The sequence below is a fragment of the Copidosoma floridanum genome, unplaced genomic scaffold (genome assembly GCF_036245765.1).
Source record: "Copidosoma floridanum isolate Cflo_tuat_1 unplaced genomic scaffold, Cflo_Japanese_pri ptg000035l, whole genome shotgun sequence".
Lineage (NCBI taxonomy): Eukaryota > Metazoa > Arthropoda > Insecta > Hymenoptera > Encyrtidae > Copidosoma > Copidosoma floridanum.
The window spans coordinates 43414-61543 of NW_028321912.1; the positions used below are offsets into that span (position 1 = coordinate 43414).

At 37.5% G+C, this 18130-nt stretch overlaps 3 protein-coding genes across 4 annotated transcripts; 2 read left to right on the forward strand and 1 right to left on the reverse strand.

Moving 5' to 3' along the window:
- Positions 1 to 572: 572 nt before the first annotated feature.
- On the reverse strand, positions 573 to 3739 carry Tert (telomerase reverse transcriptase). The gene is made up of 9 exons (XM_089597671.1): positions 3565 to 3739; positions 2924 to 3485; positions 2537 to 2850; positions 2264 to 2463; positions 1985 to 2196; positions 1717 to 1910; positions 1435 to 1647; positions 1119 to 1360; positions 573 to 1048 (listed from the first exon to the last, which is right to left on the reverse strand). The coding sequence occupies exons 2-9, from the start codon at positions 3446 to 3448 to the stop codon at positions 894 to 896; spliced, it is 2055 nt and encodes a 684-aa protein (XP_089453797.1). The 5' UTR covers positions 3449 to 3485; positions 3565 to 3739; the 3' UTR covers positions 573 to 893.
- A 202-nt stretch (positions 3740 to 3941) lies between these two features.
- Positions 3942 to 5809, forward strand: LOC106640890 (translation initiation factor eIF2B subunit gamma). The gene is made up of 4 exons (XM_014355072.2): positions 3942 to 4850; positions 4924 to 5233; positions 5307 to 5536; positions 5622 to 5809. The coding sequence occupies exons 1-4, from the start codon at positions 4174 to 4176 to the stop codon at positions 5776 to 5778; spliced, it is 1374 nt and encodes a 457-aa protein (XP_014210558.2). The 5' UTR covers positions 3942 to 4173; the 3' UTR covers positions 5779 to 5809.
- A 602-nt stretch (positions 5810 to 6411) lies between these two features.
- l(2)k05819 (transmembrane protein 94-like protein l(2)k05819) lies at positions 6412 to 17321 on the forward strand. 2 transcript variants are annotated; one of them, XM_089597648.1, is made up of 28 exons: positions 6412 to 6868; positions 6944 to 7042; positions 7240 to 7339; positions 7404 to 7569; positions 7627 to 7761; positions 7824 to 7960; positions 8029 to 8222; positions 8289 to 8768; positions 8840 to 8995; positions 9066 to 9175; positions 9249 to 9334; positions 9425 to 9659; positions 10056 to 10199; positions 10493 to 10586; positions 10646 to 10851; positions 10922 to 11157; positions 11215 to 11336; positions 11399 to 11547; positions 12386 to 12526; positions 13374 to 13520; positions 13590 to 13734; positions 13821 to 14029; positions 14764 to 14938; positions 15034 to 15279; positions 15367 to 15610; positions 15677 to 15770; positions 15837 to 15998; positions 16065 to 17321. In XM_089597648.1, the coding sequence occupies exons 4-28, from the start codon at positions 7406 to 7408 to the stop codon at positions 16135 to 16137; spliced, it is 4284 nt and encodes a 1427-aa protein (XP_089453774.1). In that variant the 5' UTR covers positions 6412 to 6868; positions 6944 to 7042; positions 7240 to 7339; positions 7404 to 7405; the 3' UTR covers positions 16138 to 17321. The 2 variants fall into 2 exon arrangements, with proteins under 2 accessions (XP_089453774.1, XP_089453775.1); XM_089597649.1 differs by lacking the exon at positions 12386 to 12526.
- Positions 17322 to 18130: the final 809 nt, after the last annotated feature.

Sequence of the window (18130 nt, forward strand, 5' to 3'; positions counted from 1 at the left end):
AGTGTCATTGTTGATTTTACCGATCGAGCCCCCATTTCAGAGAAAGCGGTAATTTTTAAATCACTATTAGAATTCGAAAAAACAAGAGTATATATATATATACATGATTACTTATTACGGAAATGACTAAGAGCAGATTAGCAGAACGACATAAAAGAGAATATACAGACACAATCAGTCAGTTGGTCGGTTCGTTACAATTTTTCAGCAATACTCGTATAATTTATATTATTAAGTAGCAACTCTTGTTACGTGTCGACACAAATCATTAACATAAAATTTGCACAGTGTCAAAAATAAGTGTGATTTCCAGATGTAGGTAAATTAATTAATGTATGGTATTCAACATTCAAGCAAAATCAAGAAAAGTTGCGGATGTTATCTTTCTCAGTACCTTTGTATTATAATAAATAATCATACCATATAAATTTGTCAAAAACGAATAATCTCATGCATAAATATATAATAAAAGTGCAGTAGTCCTCCGTACACAATATCCTCCATAAAAATACATTAAATACTCATTATGACCAAATATATATAAATAGAGATTTATTTTCATCAAGACACATCGTTGTTGCACTATATACACGTCCAACAGACTTATCAAGTAAGTATTTAAAATCTGCTGGCTGAATGCTTAAGAGTACGGTAAGCGAGAGTACACGTTACTGTATGTATATACTTGATTAAACTTAAAAATCTACATTCATAAAATTAAAAATTAAAAATTTTTCTATGTACAGCAATTTTCAGTAAAACGTTAATGTTAAAGTGTACAGTAAAAAATTTACATAAGTAACAGCACTTTCAACAGTGATGTTTTTTTTTAATGCAAGGAATGGTTATGAAAATGTTTATAACGTCGAAAAAATTTTCTAAAATAAAGCACTTTATGCGTTGAGTTTCTTTTTGTAATATCTCATCAGTTTTTTAAACTCTGCGATTTGGTCTAAGAACATACTGTTTTTCTTGTTAAAGACTTCAATAAAAGATGTCCAAACAATGTACTGCAACTGATTGTGATAGCGATTTCTCTGATTTTTATCTAAATAACAAATTTTTATTTCCCATATACAATGGTATTTTTTTTTTTAACTCATCTATAAACTACTTACCCCAATCTGTAAAACGCTCGATTTTGCGTATTAACTGTCTGTTTGACTTTCTAAGATTTTTGATCGAAAATTCAGATCCATCGCTCCATATGCAGTTAAACCAAGCAAAACACCGTTTCGCGTGTTGCAGTACAATAATCTTTATATTGTTTATTACTCGCGTTTCACTATTTACTTCGTTACTCAAGACCAACTTCTTTATTTTCAAAGCCATCATGCTTAAAATTTTTTTTTGCAGTGACCTTAAAATGTACATATTTAAAAAATTACGTTTATAATAACATTTTTTTTACTTTAATACTATAATTGAACTTACAAATAAGAAAGTCGAGTGTAAGTTGTAGAATAACGAGCTACTTCATAAGTCGGCTCTACTTCAAGCGAATCACAATGGATTTTCCAGCCCAAGAAATCAATGCTCAAACATTGTTCTATAGTAACATAATAAGAGTCGAAGTTAATTTTTAATTTTGATTTATTAAACCAACAGTTGTATTCTGGAATTCCCTTCATTATTCTATCGAGATAGCTGTAATGGAATTTAATTGAAGCTCATTAGGTACAATTGGAGTGCATGAGTTTATTTTGTTGTACTCACAGCATGGCATGCATTTGACTTTTAGTAATGTAAATACTATCATCCACATAATAAAAAAGAAAGCCTTGCTCTTCGAACGAGGAAAAATACTTTTTCCTCATCATGGCATAGTAGATGTCGCATAGTATGGACGATAAAATTAAGCCTTGACCAATACCTTTAGTCAAATTGTACACCTTGTTTCTATAAGTAAACTAAAAAAAAAAAAGAAAAAGTGAAATATCAAAAGTATAAGTACAATATGTATTTATGAAGTGTATTTTATTACTTGTATATTAAAAATTGAATCTCGTATCAAGTTGAATATATCAATTTTCCTGACAGTTTCAATCGTTCCATTTGTTCTTTTCTTCACTGCCAATCGCCTTTTTCCAGGTTCCAAATACGTATATTTCTTATTTTTTTTTACTACATGTCTTTCGAGTTTAAGGATATCTGGTAACTTTTCAAACAATTCTTCGATTATAGAATGGAGCTTAACTGACAAAGAAAACAGCGTGAACAAATTTTTACATCAGCCTATTGTTAAACAAAATAAATGACTTACAGATTTTTATGGATCCATAAGCATTGATTATATCAGTGGATACTATGTATACTTTGTTGTCATCTGACATAATATTTTCTTTCACAATGCTTGAATATTTTTCACTAAAATTGTTGCTCACATTTTTCACGAAAGTTACATTAAGATATCTCAAAACACAAAGAGCTTTTTTTAGATTTACTTTGTCTTCGGTCGAAAGCCTAAAAGTGTGATTAATATTATTGTAATGAAAAAAAATATTGATCATTCCAAGCACTTTGAGTATTTACTTACTTATTGATTATGATTGGCCTCAAGCCATTTGTCTTTGGAATCAAATTAAGTCTATTTTTAATCTTACAATCATCACTTACTGCATCATCCGGTTCAATCGCCATGTTTTTTTCCAACTTTTTCATGTAAAATTTTTTTTGCGCATTAAAATTTTTCATGTGAATAAAGACACGCAACTCTTTGATGTAGGACACTTGAAATTGCCGACAGATTATGATCAAAAAATATTGAAACAACAATTTTATGAATTTAGCTAAAAGGATGTATTTGTTTTGCTGTTCGTCCACACGTTGCAACCACTGAATTGATGAAACCTATTTTAATGGTAAACACAATCAAGCATGAAAAATATACCTTGATTTGAATAAAAAATAATACAAGAATTACATTGAGCTGCTTCAATAGGTGCATCAAGGAGAAAGACTCCGTTTTGGCTGTTATAAGAAAGTTGTAGAGACTTTTCAAAATTTTTTTCTTATTTCTATTTCCGCCCAGTAGCTGATTGGACACGACCTTGTACAGGACATGCTGAAAACCCTCCTGAATCTGGGCAGGGTGTACTTGGTTGACGCATTTTTTGTTTATCGTGTAATGATACACTCTGGCACCTTTGACGTTTCTTTCCTTCCGAAAGTAATCCCTTTGACCGACCCTATTTTGAAAGACTTTTGCGTAATTCACCGATGCATGTCCAACATTGAACTGTTGAAAATGTCTCGTTTCGATTTGTCGAACAGCGTCGGGCTCGACCGTCCTAAATTTGTCGCCGACATTGGTTGCCAGCATTAACTCGAAAAAGTCAGGTGCCTTCTCGACGTTGAATATATTTTTCTTGAGATCGCTAAAAACTGGATCAAACAGCGTGCCATTGGAAAAGGCGATTTTTAAACTCATGGAATCTAGGACTTCCATGGCTGAATGTTGTTTTGACCGTTCGTACGAAAAAAACCTGAAAACGAAACACTACACTGAGAGAAAATTCCGATGTAAGTATAAATCAAATTACAAGCAGAAACACGGAACCATACCAAAGTTCAAGTATAGATAATTTTGTTCCAAAGGAAAGATGTAGAAGAAAAGCGTCACATTTTGTTGGAATAAATGTATCAATTCCTGGCAGGCAATTTAAGCACCGATATTTATTGCCGAATGTCGATCCCTAGATCATCGCTTAACACATACTTATTATCGTATCAAAATAAAAATTCTAGATACCGGTGTGTCACACGCACCCTGGAATCTCAATCCCAAATCCCCCACCTCCATGTTTTCGAGAGTCGATTCATTTTTCGATACTGTACGATAAACATGAAACTGATGAAACGATGAAACTCGACTCTCGAAGAGTTAACACATGTAAACTATTGTAAACATATATATTATGTCAAAATTTGAGTTGTGCTAAAGTACTTACAAGTATTTATTTTTTCAATAATAACGTTTACATAAGAAATTAGAGCACTATGACCCAGCACTAAGTAGTATGGTGTAAAGTTCGGAGCCGACCAGGATAACAATTAATAAGTGTATCAATTCTTACTTTTGTAAGATTATATAGTGCACAAGTTGAGAATTTAATTGCATCATCAGTTGTTGACTGTTGATTACTTGGAAAAGAGAGAGTATTTGGATCAGAAATGGTCCATAAAAATGAGTTCCAAGCAGTAGTGCTTGCTGGTGGTAAGGGCTCTCGGATGACAGAATTGACTGTGGGCACACCAAAATGTTTACTTCCAATAGCAAATATGCCAATGGTCTGGTACCCATTGAAACTTTTGGAGCAGTCTGGCTTTGCAGAAGCCATCGTCATTGTCTCGGAAGCAGTAAAGACAGATGTCACAGCAGCCCTGGACAAGTGCAACCTGAACATCAAGCCAGAAGTAGTTGGGGTCCTGGACGCAGAAGACATCGGCACAGCTGACTCCCTTAGAGTCATCCATGACAGGATCAAATCAGACCTTGTGGTTGTGTCAACAGACTTTATTGCCAACATTGATATTTCGGAAACCCTGAATCTTTATCGCAAGCACAACGCTAGTATTACCGCGCTGATAGTACAGACTCCAAAAGCACCGGAGGACTTTGTGCAGCCGGGACCTAAAAATAAACAGAAGCCAGAGAGAGATCTGATTGGCATTGACAATGAAACGGGTCGCATTGTTTTTCTGGCTTCTGCTTCCGACTTTGAGGATAACGTGACGATGCCTGCTAGGCTATTGAAAAAACATTCCAACTTTACCGTGTTTTCAAAATTGCTGGATGCACACTTGTACGTAATCAACAAGTGGGTGCTTGACTTTTTGGTGCATCACAAGTATGTATTGTATATGTAATTTTTTTTTTTTTTGCAAACCTGTTTGACAAATTATAACTATGCTTCTTTCCAGAAACTTTAGTACTCTAAAGGGTGAGTTGCTTCCTTACATTGTGAAAAAACAATTGGAGAAGCCAAAAATTGTAAAAGATGACAAAAACGCATCTGTTGTGAAATTGGACACGAGAAAAGACATATTTAGATTTGCAGTGGAAAAGCCTTTCAATGAATCGATTATGCGCATGTCAGCTTACAACGATCACGAAACGAACTTGAATGGTGCTTACAACGGAGATGTGATCAAGTGCTATGCTCAAATTGTAAGTGGAAAATGTGGCTTGAGAGCAAACACTCCACAAATGTATTACTTGGCCAATGCTCTGGTAAGTGTAACGATTTCGGGCACACTTGTCGTACTGGTTCAAAGGATTCAAATGACAAAATTTTTAAATATAGATACACGACTGGTTTGAATTGAGGAAAGAAGGTGAATTGCCTTGTTCTAGTATCTCACCAGGTGCTAAAGTTAAAAGCACACAAGTACAAAATTGCAGAATCGATGATAACGCAATTGTCAGTGAAAAAACTTCTTTGAAATCGAGCTGCATAGGCTGCAATGTAACTGTAGAACCCAAAACGAGAATAACAAAGAGTGTCATCATGAGCAACGTCACAATAAAACAAATGTAAGAATTAGTTGAAAGTCTGCTTTCTTAAAATTTTATGTAATTGAAACATTTGAAATTAAACGAAAATGAATTTCCCTTTCAGGTGTGTCATAGAGAATTGCATTATCTGTAATAATTGTGTTATTAACGAAGGTAGTCAATTGAAGGACTGCATAGTCGGAGCTAACCACGAGGTGTCAGCAAATAGCAATCATTATCGTGAAATTTTGACTGATGATTCTAGGCTAATGGAATATTGATTGTTTTGCTAAGATTAATAAATTTTTTATGAAAACGCATTAAAACTTATTCATTTCCGAGTGATATTGATCGTATGGATTTCATATCAGCATCTGTATGAAAGCATTGAAAAACTATTTTACGTGATTTACCCTGTATGAATAACAAATTACAGTAAATTTAAATAATGTTTCAAATGACATTAAAACTGAATCGTACAAATTAAAAAAAAAATTTACAATGAATATATCAAAACTAAAAATTCTCCTTTAAAACCTAAATTGAAATTAAAATAAAAGTACAATTTACTTCAAAAAGAAATAATGGTATACAATAACACACTTTACCATTTTGTGTACTCATCGATTTATCTGTCAATAGTTGCGAGCTGAAAAATCCAAGCTGACTTTCTTATATTTCAAAAAAAGTTTTTAAAATAAAGTCTATATCGTTATTTGAATCTCATTAGAAAAAAAATAAGATGAAAATGCCCTTCTTGACGAAAATTTAACTAACAAAAATATTTACCAATCCCACAAACAACTCTCTCGTAACCTTTTGTAAATTTAAGCGAAAATTCATAATCAAATTACCCGCGTCATCAAAAAAGCTGTCCTAGCAGACGCCCCCACTAAACACACAAAACAAAAAAAAAGGGTTTCAAGAGCTTTCATTAAAAATAAAAATTTTATAGATAAAAAGTGTGCATTTATATAGTTTCAAAACGTAAGTGTTTTATTAAACATTACAAAGTAGAAAAATGTTTAATAATACGAGAAGACAGGGCAGAGAAACACAAACGTAACCATTGATTTGAACCAAACTTTCAAAGTGCGCCTCTGATTGTTGTTATGTAATTTTCGTGCTGCCCTAATTTTTTGCTATATAAGTGTATTATCTTATCCCTTCTAATCGCTGTCTAATTAAAAAAAAAAAAAAGCACGACAACAAAACGACGATGACAATAGAAAGGAAAGGGAAACAATAGCCTAACCCCACTTTCTTCGATTGTTGTTGTCAAGTTCAAGAGTACTTTGTTGTTATGAGCTTGAATGGGTATGTTTATAAAATTACGGCAGAGACACATAGCTGAAGATTAAAATTGTATATGTAAGTGTGTATGTATACCTACTTACTTGCATTTTAGGAGTTTTGTTTTCGTGGAAAAAATTTTTTTTTTTCAAGGCATCTCTTACACACTCTTCCAGCCTCTCCGTTTTCTGCTGCAGTGAAAGGGCAAATGACTTGTTTGGCTTTCCGTTGTTGTATTCTGCACCTTTCAAGGTTTCAATTTGAGTTTTTTACACCACTTATTTAAGCATATCATCAAGAAACGAAAAAACAAAAAATTAAAGTTGAAATAATCAAGCTGATTCACAAATATTTTTTGGCTTTTTTTACGAATTTAATTTTTGTTTTCGATGATTAACCGAGTTTAATAGGTAGCTGTGAACGTAATAAATAATGACTTTGATTTTCAGGCAACACGATGTATTTATTTCCCCAGATGACTGTCAACTTGGATTTATAAAAAATACTCGCATTTTCATGGATGAGACATTCATCGGATAATAAATTCAGGTATGAACATTTATTTTTAAAATTATGTAACCTGTTGATTAAATGATACAAATATTTGTTTTAGCCATGGAAAAGCTCGATCAGGGTGATGATGGAACACAAGGTAAAGATTGTGACAGCGATGAAAAGACCAATATTACAGGTCTAACAACTGCAGAGGCGCTGGAGCTACTACAGAGGGATATAAAAAATAAGATAAAAGAGTACGAGGAAGACTGCAGGCTAACTAAGTATGCCAAACAACAAATTCGTCTGTTTATTTTTTATTCATTGATCATGTATTTCAGAAAATATAAAGGCTGGCTGAAAGATGCTCTGTACCATAAAAGTCAGTACACGACGTTTTGCTGGATTTCAGCTACTGCTCTGTTGATCAGTGCAGTTCTGCTGATTATTTCTTATTGGTTTGGAAACAATCACGAGTAAGTTTCAATCGTAGATGCATTGAAAGAAAGGAAAAAAAAAATCTTGAATTCTCTTTTAGGTATTCTTACTGGCCTTACGAAGGAATCATCATCATAGCCTTGGTCCTGATGAACTTATCTCTGGTTATCTCTGACAACAAGTTTCGGCATCTAGAAATCCTTCACAGAGTCAAAAATATTGTCAAACAGCTCGAAGGTGACTACTCGCCCACATTTAAGTAATACAAGATTTTTCTCTCACTGTCATATTTTGTGTTTTCCCAGCTGCCAAATTAATATGCAAATGGAAACCAGAAAACTACCCAAATCTGTACAGTCCACTATCGCCATGCATCACCCTTCAATGGACATATCGCGACGGCGAGATAGTCAACCTACCATGGGCCTTGCTAGTCGCTGGCGATGTTATCGTGATAAAACCAGGCCAACAAGCTCCTGGTCATTGCGTCCCCTACAACGTAAGTCGATCTATCCCGAGAAAGCAAACTTTTTTTTCATCCATCCTAAAAATTCTTGTTACTTAGGATAACGAACCAAAGCTTCATCCCCGAGAAGTTTATTGTCCGGGTGAGTGTAGCAGCGGTAGAGCGAGCGGTAGCCTGTTCTCAGGGCCGCAAGCTCGTGTACCTATGCACAGCCAAATGTACAAACTCCAAGAGACGCCGTACCTGTCGAACCTGCAGCTGGCACTCGACGAGGCGCTCGACCGGCCCGTCACCGTTCTAAATCGTGAACGTCACCTGGCTATGATCTGCTGCGTCGAGCAATTCGCCTATCCGATTCTCCTTGCGCTGCTGCTACTCGTCAACTTGCTCAAGTTTTTGTACCTTGGAGATCTCGTTGGAGTTGGACACTGGACTGAAATGTTTCTCTTACAACCGATCGCGGTTACTCTGCCGCTCTTGCCGCTGGCCTTTCCGTTCTGGTGGCTTGCTCTTAATTGTTTCGGTATGGCGAGGTTCAAGGCGCTTTTTAACCTTTACCAGTCGTCTAAAAAGAATCAGGTGCGTATCACAGGGTGTTTGAACTTTTTTGGAGATAAAAATGGAGTCTACAACGTTTTCTTTTTATTTAGTTTTTGGATCCTTTTGACGAAAGTTCGGATTCCAATCATCCCGACGTAGTTTACAATTGGACTGAATTATCAGAGTACTTTTTGGATATGCTGTTTGGCAAAGAGAAAATGATGACGAGATCTGCAAACATCTTGCACGTCCTCGGCTCAGTGACGGTAAATTTTAACAAATGAATCGAAATCATAATTAAGCGTCTATTTTTTTTTGTTTGTTTATTTTTTTCAGGCTTTGTGTTGCGTCGATAAAAAAGGTATTTTGTCTTGGCCTAATCCAACGGCGGAGAAAGTTTTTTTCTTACACCACGCGAACGCCAATCCAATTTCTAAAGCGTCGAGGTAAATATTTTAATTAAAGTTGAATTTTTTTTTTTTTTTTTTACGTGAGTTGCTGAGAATCCAACTTTTACAGTACAGTCAGTGAAAACAAGCTGTCAGAGTCTAATGCTGGAAAATGCACGAAACCAGACTCCAACAGAACGTCATACGTGCCTTTGGGTAAAGCTCCTTTGTTGCAATGTTAATCGTAAAAATAAAAAACGAAAAGAAAGGTGTGCTCTTATATCAATCCCACGTTGTTTATTTCAGAATCGCACGCTGTCGCGGAAGTGTTGGATTTGACGCACGACCGGTCACTACCATTTAAGCTACAGTTTGACGATCATTCCTGGCACCAGCACCTTAACTCGCTGAAACCACTTGGTTTGGCTATCCTACTGAACACGTGTAACATGGAAACTCAGGAGCACTACATGCAGTTTTGCTGTCATGTTACCTGCGAGTCGCTGCACAACGAGAATCTGGTACCTGTCACTAATAGAAGGTAAGCCCTAGAATTTCAGGGTGTTAATTTTTTGAACAGAAATGGTTTGAAAATTCAAGCATATACTCATTACTGTAACATTTAATACACACTCATACTGTGCGTACTTGTTGGCTGAATGAAAACATCTCTGTTCACGAAGCAATAAATATTTTTCCTAGCGTCAATTGTGTTTGTGTTGGCATAAGCTTGTTCATGTAATTTTAATTTTTCGTCATTGGTTTTTTTTTTTTTCATTTCAAATTTTGCCAATTTTCACTGTGTTTTTTTACTATTGCTGGCACAGTTTTAACGCTAAATTAATATAAAGTTTCAACGTAGCCGCACGTCTTTTATTTTATTTTTTTTTTTTTTCGTACCATATTCACACACTCACACCCTGACCAAACACAACAGCGAATGTGGAGCATCGACCAACCACCGGCTAGAGTCGTCCAAAGAGGCCAATGATAAAAGTGGGTATGAAGCGAACGATACTCTCGCGCTAGGCTCGAAGATGGTGTATTTAAACGACGAGATGGGGTGTCTCGGAGAGACTCGGTCAGTCGCTCATTGTCATATACTTAACGCAAGAGTCTCTAATTCAAATACTGTATCTCTCTCTCTTTCACACTCTCAAGACCATATGCAAACCGAAACCAAGTTGATCTGATCACGGGTAAAAACTAACTTTTCCTGTAACACTCCTAGTTTTTTTGTTTTTGTTTTTCATTCTCCTTGCTGAACAGGGTTTTTTTGCTTGCGGTGCTTTTTTTTTCTGTCATGTGTTTTTGCTTAACTTTGCACGATGACTGTAAAAACCCGCACCATTAACTCATCGGCTGTTGGAACAGGTGTTTGTGCGAGTTGGCCATTCAAATCGGTTTCAAGGAACAGGCAAAGGACGTCTTCTACTTGGAGCAGCAGTTGTCGACGTACAGGCACGTGGTAAGTTTTTTTTTTTCTCCAACTTTTTGAAACCAGTCATCACAACAGCTATTTTTTAGCCTCCAGAGACGGCAAAGCGCGACATGAAATTCGCGCGCTCGCTCAAGCTCAAGTTCCCGTTTCCACACATGGTAGCAGTGATCGTGAAGGACAAAAACGGCGGTACCCTTCAGCTGCTGACCCAAGGCACGGCCGACCTCATCCTCGACTCGTGCGTCGAGTTCTGGAGTGGCCAGGATCTCAGTCCTTTGGCCGAAGCGGACAAGTAATAAAACTCGCTCACGACAACCCTCCCCTCGTTGCGACCACTGTATATGATGTACCTTGGATTTCAGGAAAAAAGTCATGGACTTTTACAACCGCATGAGCCTCACGTCGTACTGCACAGCCTACGCGTATCGGCCACTCACGCGTAACGTCAGCAACAAGTTGTCGAGCGTTTACATGGAATTGCCCTCGGAGAGCAAGCATCTCTACGTGCCGTATCGCAGCCCGACTCCTCTGCCCTTTGACTTTAAAAATGTACTGGATCCACGCATCAGGGGACTCATCGGACAGTTCCACTCGACAGGTGCGATGAAACTGGATAATTTTAGGATGGTACGAGAACTTGTGCTTTTTATTATAGATTCGCTGCTCTGCGAAGCCAAAGACGAGGAGATCAGCAGCATCGAAAGTTGCTTCGAGATGCAGTGCAATCAGGTGTTCATCGGTATGGTGACGATGCAGTACCAGGCACAAGTTGACATGGTAATTTTTCGCACAGATATGGTGTTTTTATTGGGTCAAAAATTGTTGTTTGATAAATACAGGTTCAGCTCATCGAGCAGCTCGAGCAGGCTTGCATCAGGTTTGTGCACTTTAGCAAAGAAAACGAGCTGCGCTCGCGAGTCTTCTCCGAGAAAATGGGCCTCGAGAGCGGCTGGAACTGCCACATCTCGCTGCTAAGCGAGCGCGCAAGGTACACCAAGCCGATTTTCAAATGTTCCTTTTTATAATAATAATAATAATAATAATAATAATAATAAGATACGCGCTGCTTTTTGCCTCTGTAATACATAAACGTGCAAAAGCATCTTGGATCGTCTATAATTCTACTCTGTTATATGGCTGATGGGTCGTCGACTCGGCAATAACTTTGTGGTCAGAGTCGATAGCAAGTTTTTTTTTTAAATTTATGTAAAACATTTTTTTTTTTTTTCGTAACTAACTCACGTCGTTAATAAACACGTATACTTTGAATTAATATTTTTAAAAAAACGTGTGCATGTGTGTTGTACGTTGCAGGATACAACAGTGGCTCGAGCGATTTCCGCACTGGCCTTTACCGTATATGTCTGTCTATATTTACATATTCGTCTCTTCTTTATTCAATGATCTTTGCTTTCTTTGGCTTTTCCACATTTTTTTTGTTGGTGCTAACAATAATTTAGTGCCTTGCCTTGTACGGTTGATTAACGTGGTTTGTGTGGCTTTTTTTTTATATTGTATGTGTTTTTGTCAACAAACTAACAGATAATCATGTCATGCCTAACCCGTGAACTTCTCAATCAAGCGCAAAATCTACCTTCAATCTCGTTTCCCGTGATTTTTCAAGCCAACTTGAAAGAAGTAAGATAAAATCGATCCGTACATACTTACCTGTGTATACGTCAAACCTTCATTGAACGTTTTGTCTATATGTCTGCCCATTGAAAAGTGAAAAAAAAAAAGCGCACGGTCGAAAACTATATACTTGTACACCTAAACGTATGTTGGGCTAAGAGAGAAAAAAGAAACGGATTGCATTGTACTGACAGATGCGAGAGTCCAGTCGGCTGTTGGGTAAGTCAAACGGCGGCCACGTCCTCGCCAACGATCTCGACGCGTTCGCTTCAGCGACGTCATTATCAAACCTGCACCGACGAAGGCAGCCGATTGATTAACCGCGCCTACCCTCGGTATGTCTCAAGATACGCATACTTTTCCTTTTTTTTTTTTTTTCTATTATTTTATTTTTGTAGCTTTTTTTTTTCTTCCTCATTGAAAACAAAAAAAAAAGATTTTTTTCCCCCCATTCAGTTTCGTCGATTATTGATGCAGGAGGTAAATTGTATTTTTTTTTTTTTCCCTCATCGACATTCACGTACTAACAATCGCTCCATCAACAGAACGATATTTTACACAATCTGTGATACTTTTATTGCATGAATTTAACGCGTATAAAATGCATACATACATGTATGTACAGACATAAATGTACATTAATATTATGGTGTTCTTTTTACCTTGTTTCACTTGCACTGTAAATTAAATTGTGTCATCACAGTCCGTGATAATACAGCCGTATTTCAACTAGGTCTGTTGAATGTAGCAATTTTATTTGACAGAAAAAATTCCTCCTTTTGTAAATTTTGTAAATGTACACACTTTAATTTACAGCACACGAACAACACGGATTGTCTCTTCTAAATGTGTATATTTATGCAATAACCATATGTAAACATGTATACGTATGACATGTGCTACGAATGTTTTTTCTTAACTTCGGTATTTCTACTAACGATTTCCCACTCACGTGGGGGACGACTAAATTCACAATTGTTTGGTCGGTGCATGAATATGGAGAAAAATACCAAGGATTGTTCTACTGTACAGTCGTGAAAACAAAAAACAAAAAAAAAAGGTTGTTCTATTCCTTTCAATACAAAAAAAAAATAAAAAAAAAAAAAAGAGCAAATCGATCTACGGAGCGACAACTTTTGAAAGCCAACGGAGCCAGAGTTAACGCGTGTTCTGTTTGAGCAGCTCGAACCTGGACAACAGCAAGACGATGAGCCTGTCGGCTCCCAGCGCCATAAACACCGACTTGTCGACCGTCAAGTTCGAAAACGAGGTGGCGACCAACGAGTGCCCGGAGGCCAAGCACCAGGTCAACAGCACTATGGACCACAGGTTGGTGGTGTCTAGTATACTATTCTCATTATGTCCTTTCCTCAGCTTGATTACGCGCTTTTATTACAGGGAGCACGAAATGGTGCGGAGCGACGACAGCGTGCTGATGCAGAGCGTCGATTTGGGTTCGGGCCAGGAGGCGTGGCGGTCCCTGAGCTGTATGACCGACAGCACCGAGCAGAGCGCGCCGGTCAACTTTGACATGTCCAATAGGGTTGGTATTGTATATACCCGTCGTACACGTGTGTACCCGGTGCAACGGATTATCGAAAAAATTCATCCAAAATTCAATCCGCACAGGCGAAATTACCGCGAGGCATCGACAAGATAAGATCCCACATAGACAACATCGACAACGTCCCCCTGCTCGTCTCCCTGTTCACGGACTGCAACACATCCATCACCCGTGAGATGCTACACATCATGCAGGACTACGGCGAGGTCGTCTGCGTCCTTGGATCCTCGGCAAATGCCGAGAACATGCCGATTTTCATGCAGGCAGACGCTGCGTAAGGATGGACGCGAGTAATCGCTTAGAATTGGGTTTTTCAAGGAGTTTCTAGTGGCGTTTCAGAGATATTGTATTCAATTACAAATACTTTTTATCGTATTCTTTTGAGACTCGGTTGGAAAGTATCGGCACTTGGTTTGAAAAAGAGTACAGTAGACCTTAAATTGACGCTAGAAACTTCTTAAGACAATTCGTGGGGGGTTTTCCCAGCACATCGTTAAGGCACGGAGTAAATGAAAATGCAAGATAAATTTATTGCAACTGTAAAAGAAAGTTACACAATATCTCATTGGTTGTGCGTAGCTTCGAAGTTCCCGCGTCTGATTCTGTTGGCCAAGCTCTTCCTCGAGTACGCGTTGCTCTGAGGTTTTTGTTCACAGTACGAGGCCGTGTACACACTCTCAAAGTCCTGTTTCATCACCCGCGGGCGAATCAAGATGCTGCGCGGCCGGGTTTTTCGGAGCGCGCTGCTAGTGCAGGTTGGATTTTCGTCCCTCATTGGTTTCGCCGACTGCACTTTGGCGGGGGTTTTCACGCTCCTCGACGCTTCTTCTTCTTCGGACGCTCGATTAGACATTTTAACCTTTTGATGTTTATCTGTGCAACCGATGATGCGTTAACGAAAAATGTGTCAGGAAACAAGAGAACATCGACTTTGTCGGGGATTCAAATGTTTTTTTTGTTTTTTTGTTTTTTTCCCACGCTCGAAACAAAAAACAATGCATGTTACAGAGTCGCAGTGGAGCCGCTTTACCCACAAGTGTGCCAAAGAGTGCCTGTATTGACGTCAACGAAACCAGATGAGGGCCCGTCGCCCGTCGATTTGAGCCGCAGCCTCAACTCGGTCGCTTGCTCGCTGAGCGTCAAGCGCGAGGACCCCATTGCCGTCTACCATCTCATCATGGAGGTGCTCCCCTATAAGAACACACACATATTTTGTTGCGAAAAAAAAAAGAAAAAAAAATGCATTCATGTGGTGTTTTTTTTTTTTTGTCTTTTTAGGCTCGCCACTACATGAAGTGCCTACTGAACTGCCTGCAGTTCTGGCTGTGCTGCGCAGTGACGATAGCACTGGTTCAGGCTTTAGCGGCGTTTCTGTTACTACCACCAGTCTTCAGTCCCAGCCAAGTTCTCTGGCTGTGCGTTCTCGTCCTGCCATTGCTCTCGGCTTCGCTGGTTGGCTGTCCGACTGACCCGAGTATCATGAGCCGGGCCACAGGAAAGAACCAGTGCGCTCTGGACAAACAGGTCGGAAGTGTGTGCGCTAAATGCCTCTTGTCGTCATATATGTTGATTCTTGCGGTTTCTCAATGTTTTAATGATCCAAAATAACAGATGGCCTCGTTCGTGCTGTGGTACTACGGTGGCAAGTTCCTAACGACGGTTCTGACGTTGCTGCTCTGGCAGGGTCTGTCGCTGCGGTCCCTGTGCTCCACCTACGTCCAGACACCAGGGCTCGAGTGTTATTATGTGTATCCAAATGTCACTAGTAACCAAACGTGGGGTGGCTGGGGCCTCAGGCCTGACGTTCTCGATACCGTGCAGCACATCGGCCTTGTCATTCTCGTCTTGCACTTCGGTACATCCAATCACTCTTTGTGTGTGCCGTTAAAACTAATTTTTTTTTTCCTTCTTTTTTTTGTAGTTACGGTGTCGGCAAGTTTTGTGCACCGCGATTACTTTGCCTGGCAAAAGGTGCCATTTCAAAATTGGACCTGGGTCTTGACGTCTTTGATTGTGTTGGTATTTTTTACACTCTCCGGTCTAGAGTTGAGTGTGTGTGCTCATGCTTTTTTTTTAAACAGGATATGCCTACAAGCTGTTTTTTCGGGAAGCGCGCTTGCCAACTATTGGAAGAACGAGAACCAAAAAAACCAAAAGTATCCCTTGAATTTGCCGTACTACTTCGTCGTATCTCTCCCTTTGGTATTTTTCGTCAACGAGTACATCAAATGGCAAGAGATAAAGTAAGTCATTGTGCGTGAAATTTAATTTTGGGCTTCATTAATCATGAATTGACGAACAAATTTCAGAGTCAACGTTAGGTATCAGAAAAAAGCGCGACTTCAGTTTACTACGAAACTCGGCATGAATTCGCCGTTTTGAAGGAGCTCTTGGAGTAAATAAAGGAGTAATAAACTTCGAGTGAATTTACGTCTCCAGTGTTCTTCAATTTAATGCCAAATATCGTCAATTGACTGTCAAATGGGCATAGTAGCCATTTGAAAACGATTATTATTTATTTTGGTAAGTTTATAAAACTGAGGGCTTAAACATGGTTTTTCAGTGAAAACGTCTGTGCACTGCGATAGCACAGTTAACTACATGGATCGATTTTTTAATCATATATACAAATTTGTATCGACTTTACAACAATTTTCTGTATAATAATTGACAACAGTTTTGGTTTATTAACCTTTCAGTCGAACTAGAAATGTATTATTGAACTCAAATTATGTATACATCGATTTATTGCCCATTTAAAAGTAGAGAGTATTATTCTACTTATTGCTGTCTATTTTACGCTGAATTACTACAGAAACGTGTGATATATTTTTTTTTTAATTTGCTTTCTCTCAAACGTTTTTTTACCTTTTTTTGTTTGAGGGTTGTAATATAAGACTTTACTTTATGCACAAATTAACCTATTAAATTATGTAATCTGATTTAATGAAGTCATTGACATCTATTTTAAAAGTATCGAGTAAGATAATCGATGATTTATTCGTATTGCCACATTAACAAATTTTCTCCATTAACACTAATAACTGTGCCTTTGAAATCTTAATGTGTAAACGAAGTTAATACTCACGAACTTTCTCCTTTATTTTTATATGTACTTTTTTATAAATAAAATCTTTAAAATCAATGTTAAATCAATGAATGTTTTTAATATCACTCTAGTCGTTAGAAAAGATGTATAAACAACAGGATAATGATTTTGAAGTGAAACCATTCACGCTGAATGTTCAAAAATTTTGTAACGCTCAGAACAAATTTTTAATCTATGTACAAAAATAAGTATTTTACATTTTTGTTTTTTTTAACAAATATTTTGTAATAAAGTAACGATTTAATTATCAATTATTTACACTTTAACGAGTTATTCTCAACATTAAACTTGTGTGTACAAATAAACCGAAATTTCTGCAACATATAATACAATTTATAGGGTGAATTTCTCAAAACCTAAAATTTTTTTTTACACGTCGCCTGATTTTTGATATTCAGACACGCAAAGCTCAGGCGATTCAATGAAAATTTTCAATACTTCTCGAAGGTATTGTACATTAAACTACTTACTAAAACGATGAATAAAGTGTAAAAAAATTTTATTGTAAATTTGTGTACATTACATTTATTTTATTGTACCTAATCATGAACATTTTAGTCACAAGGCGACATCCCCAATAAGCTGGAATTAAATCTATATTTATCAACTTCTTCGTTTGGTAACGCATGAGTATCAAAAATACATAAATTTATAATGGAATAACCGCATAAACGCACACGTCAAACCTGAAAAAAATAAAAATATTTCGCGTACAAATGTTTCTACCGATTTGTAAAAAAAATCTTCTTAATGAACCAATTCTACGTCATCTGTAACTCCGAGATGAACCCCATCGGCCGTGAGATAACACACAATAAGTAGCTCCAAAATAAAACAAACAACATCGAGAAAGACTGTGCATGTATATACAAAACCACCGCAGATAAGCTTCAGTCGCGGCCGAGCTTGTAACTATTATATTCTCTGTTACATCAAATACAGTTTTTTTTCACCGTTAGATAAAGGGTGCAATTATGAAACTTGGACCATTGATGATCGTCGCAGTCATCTGTGTACGTATACTTGACTGATTTGGAAAAAAAAAGTTCGTGAATTGCACGATGAGTGGATAAAGAAAAAAATTTTGTTGTTTGTTGCAAAAAGTGCGCCTCGGCCGATTGGAGGGCCGATTTGAGGGTGCGATTTATGATCGACAGACTGTACGGCACGTCGAGTATGCTCGTGGCCCTTGGGGTATGGGTAAACAGAGACTGTAAAAAAAAAAAATTTCCAACAAAAAAAACCTTGTATAAATCCACTATTGCG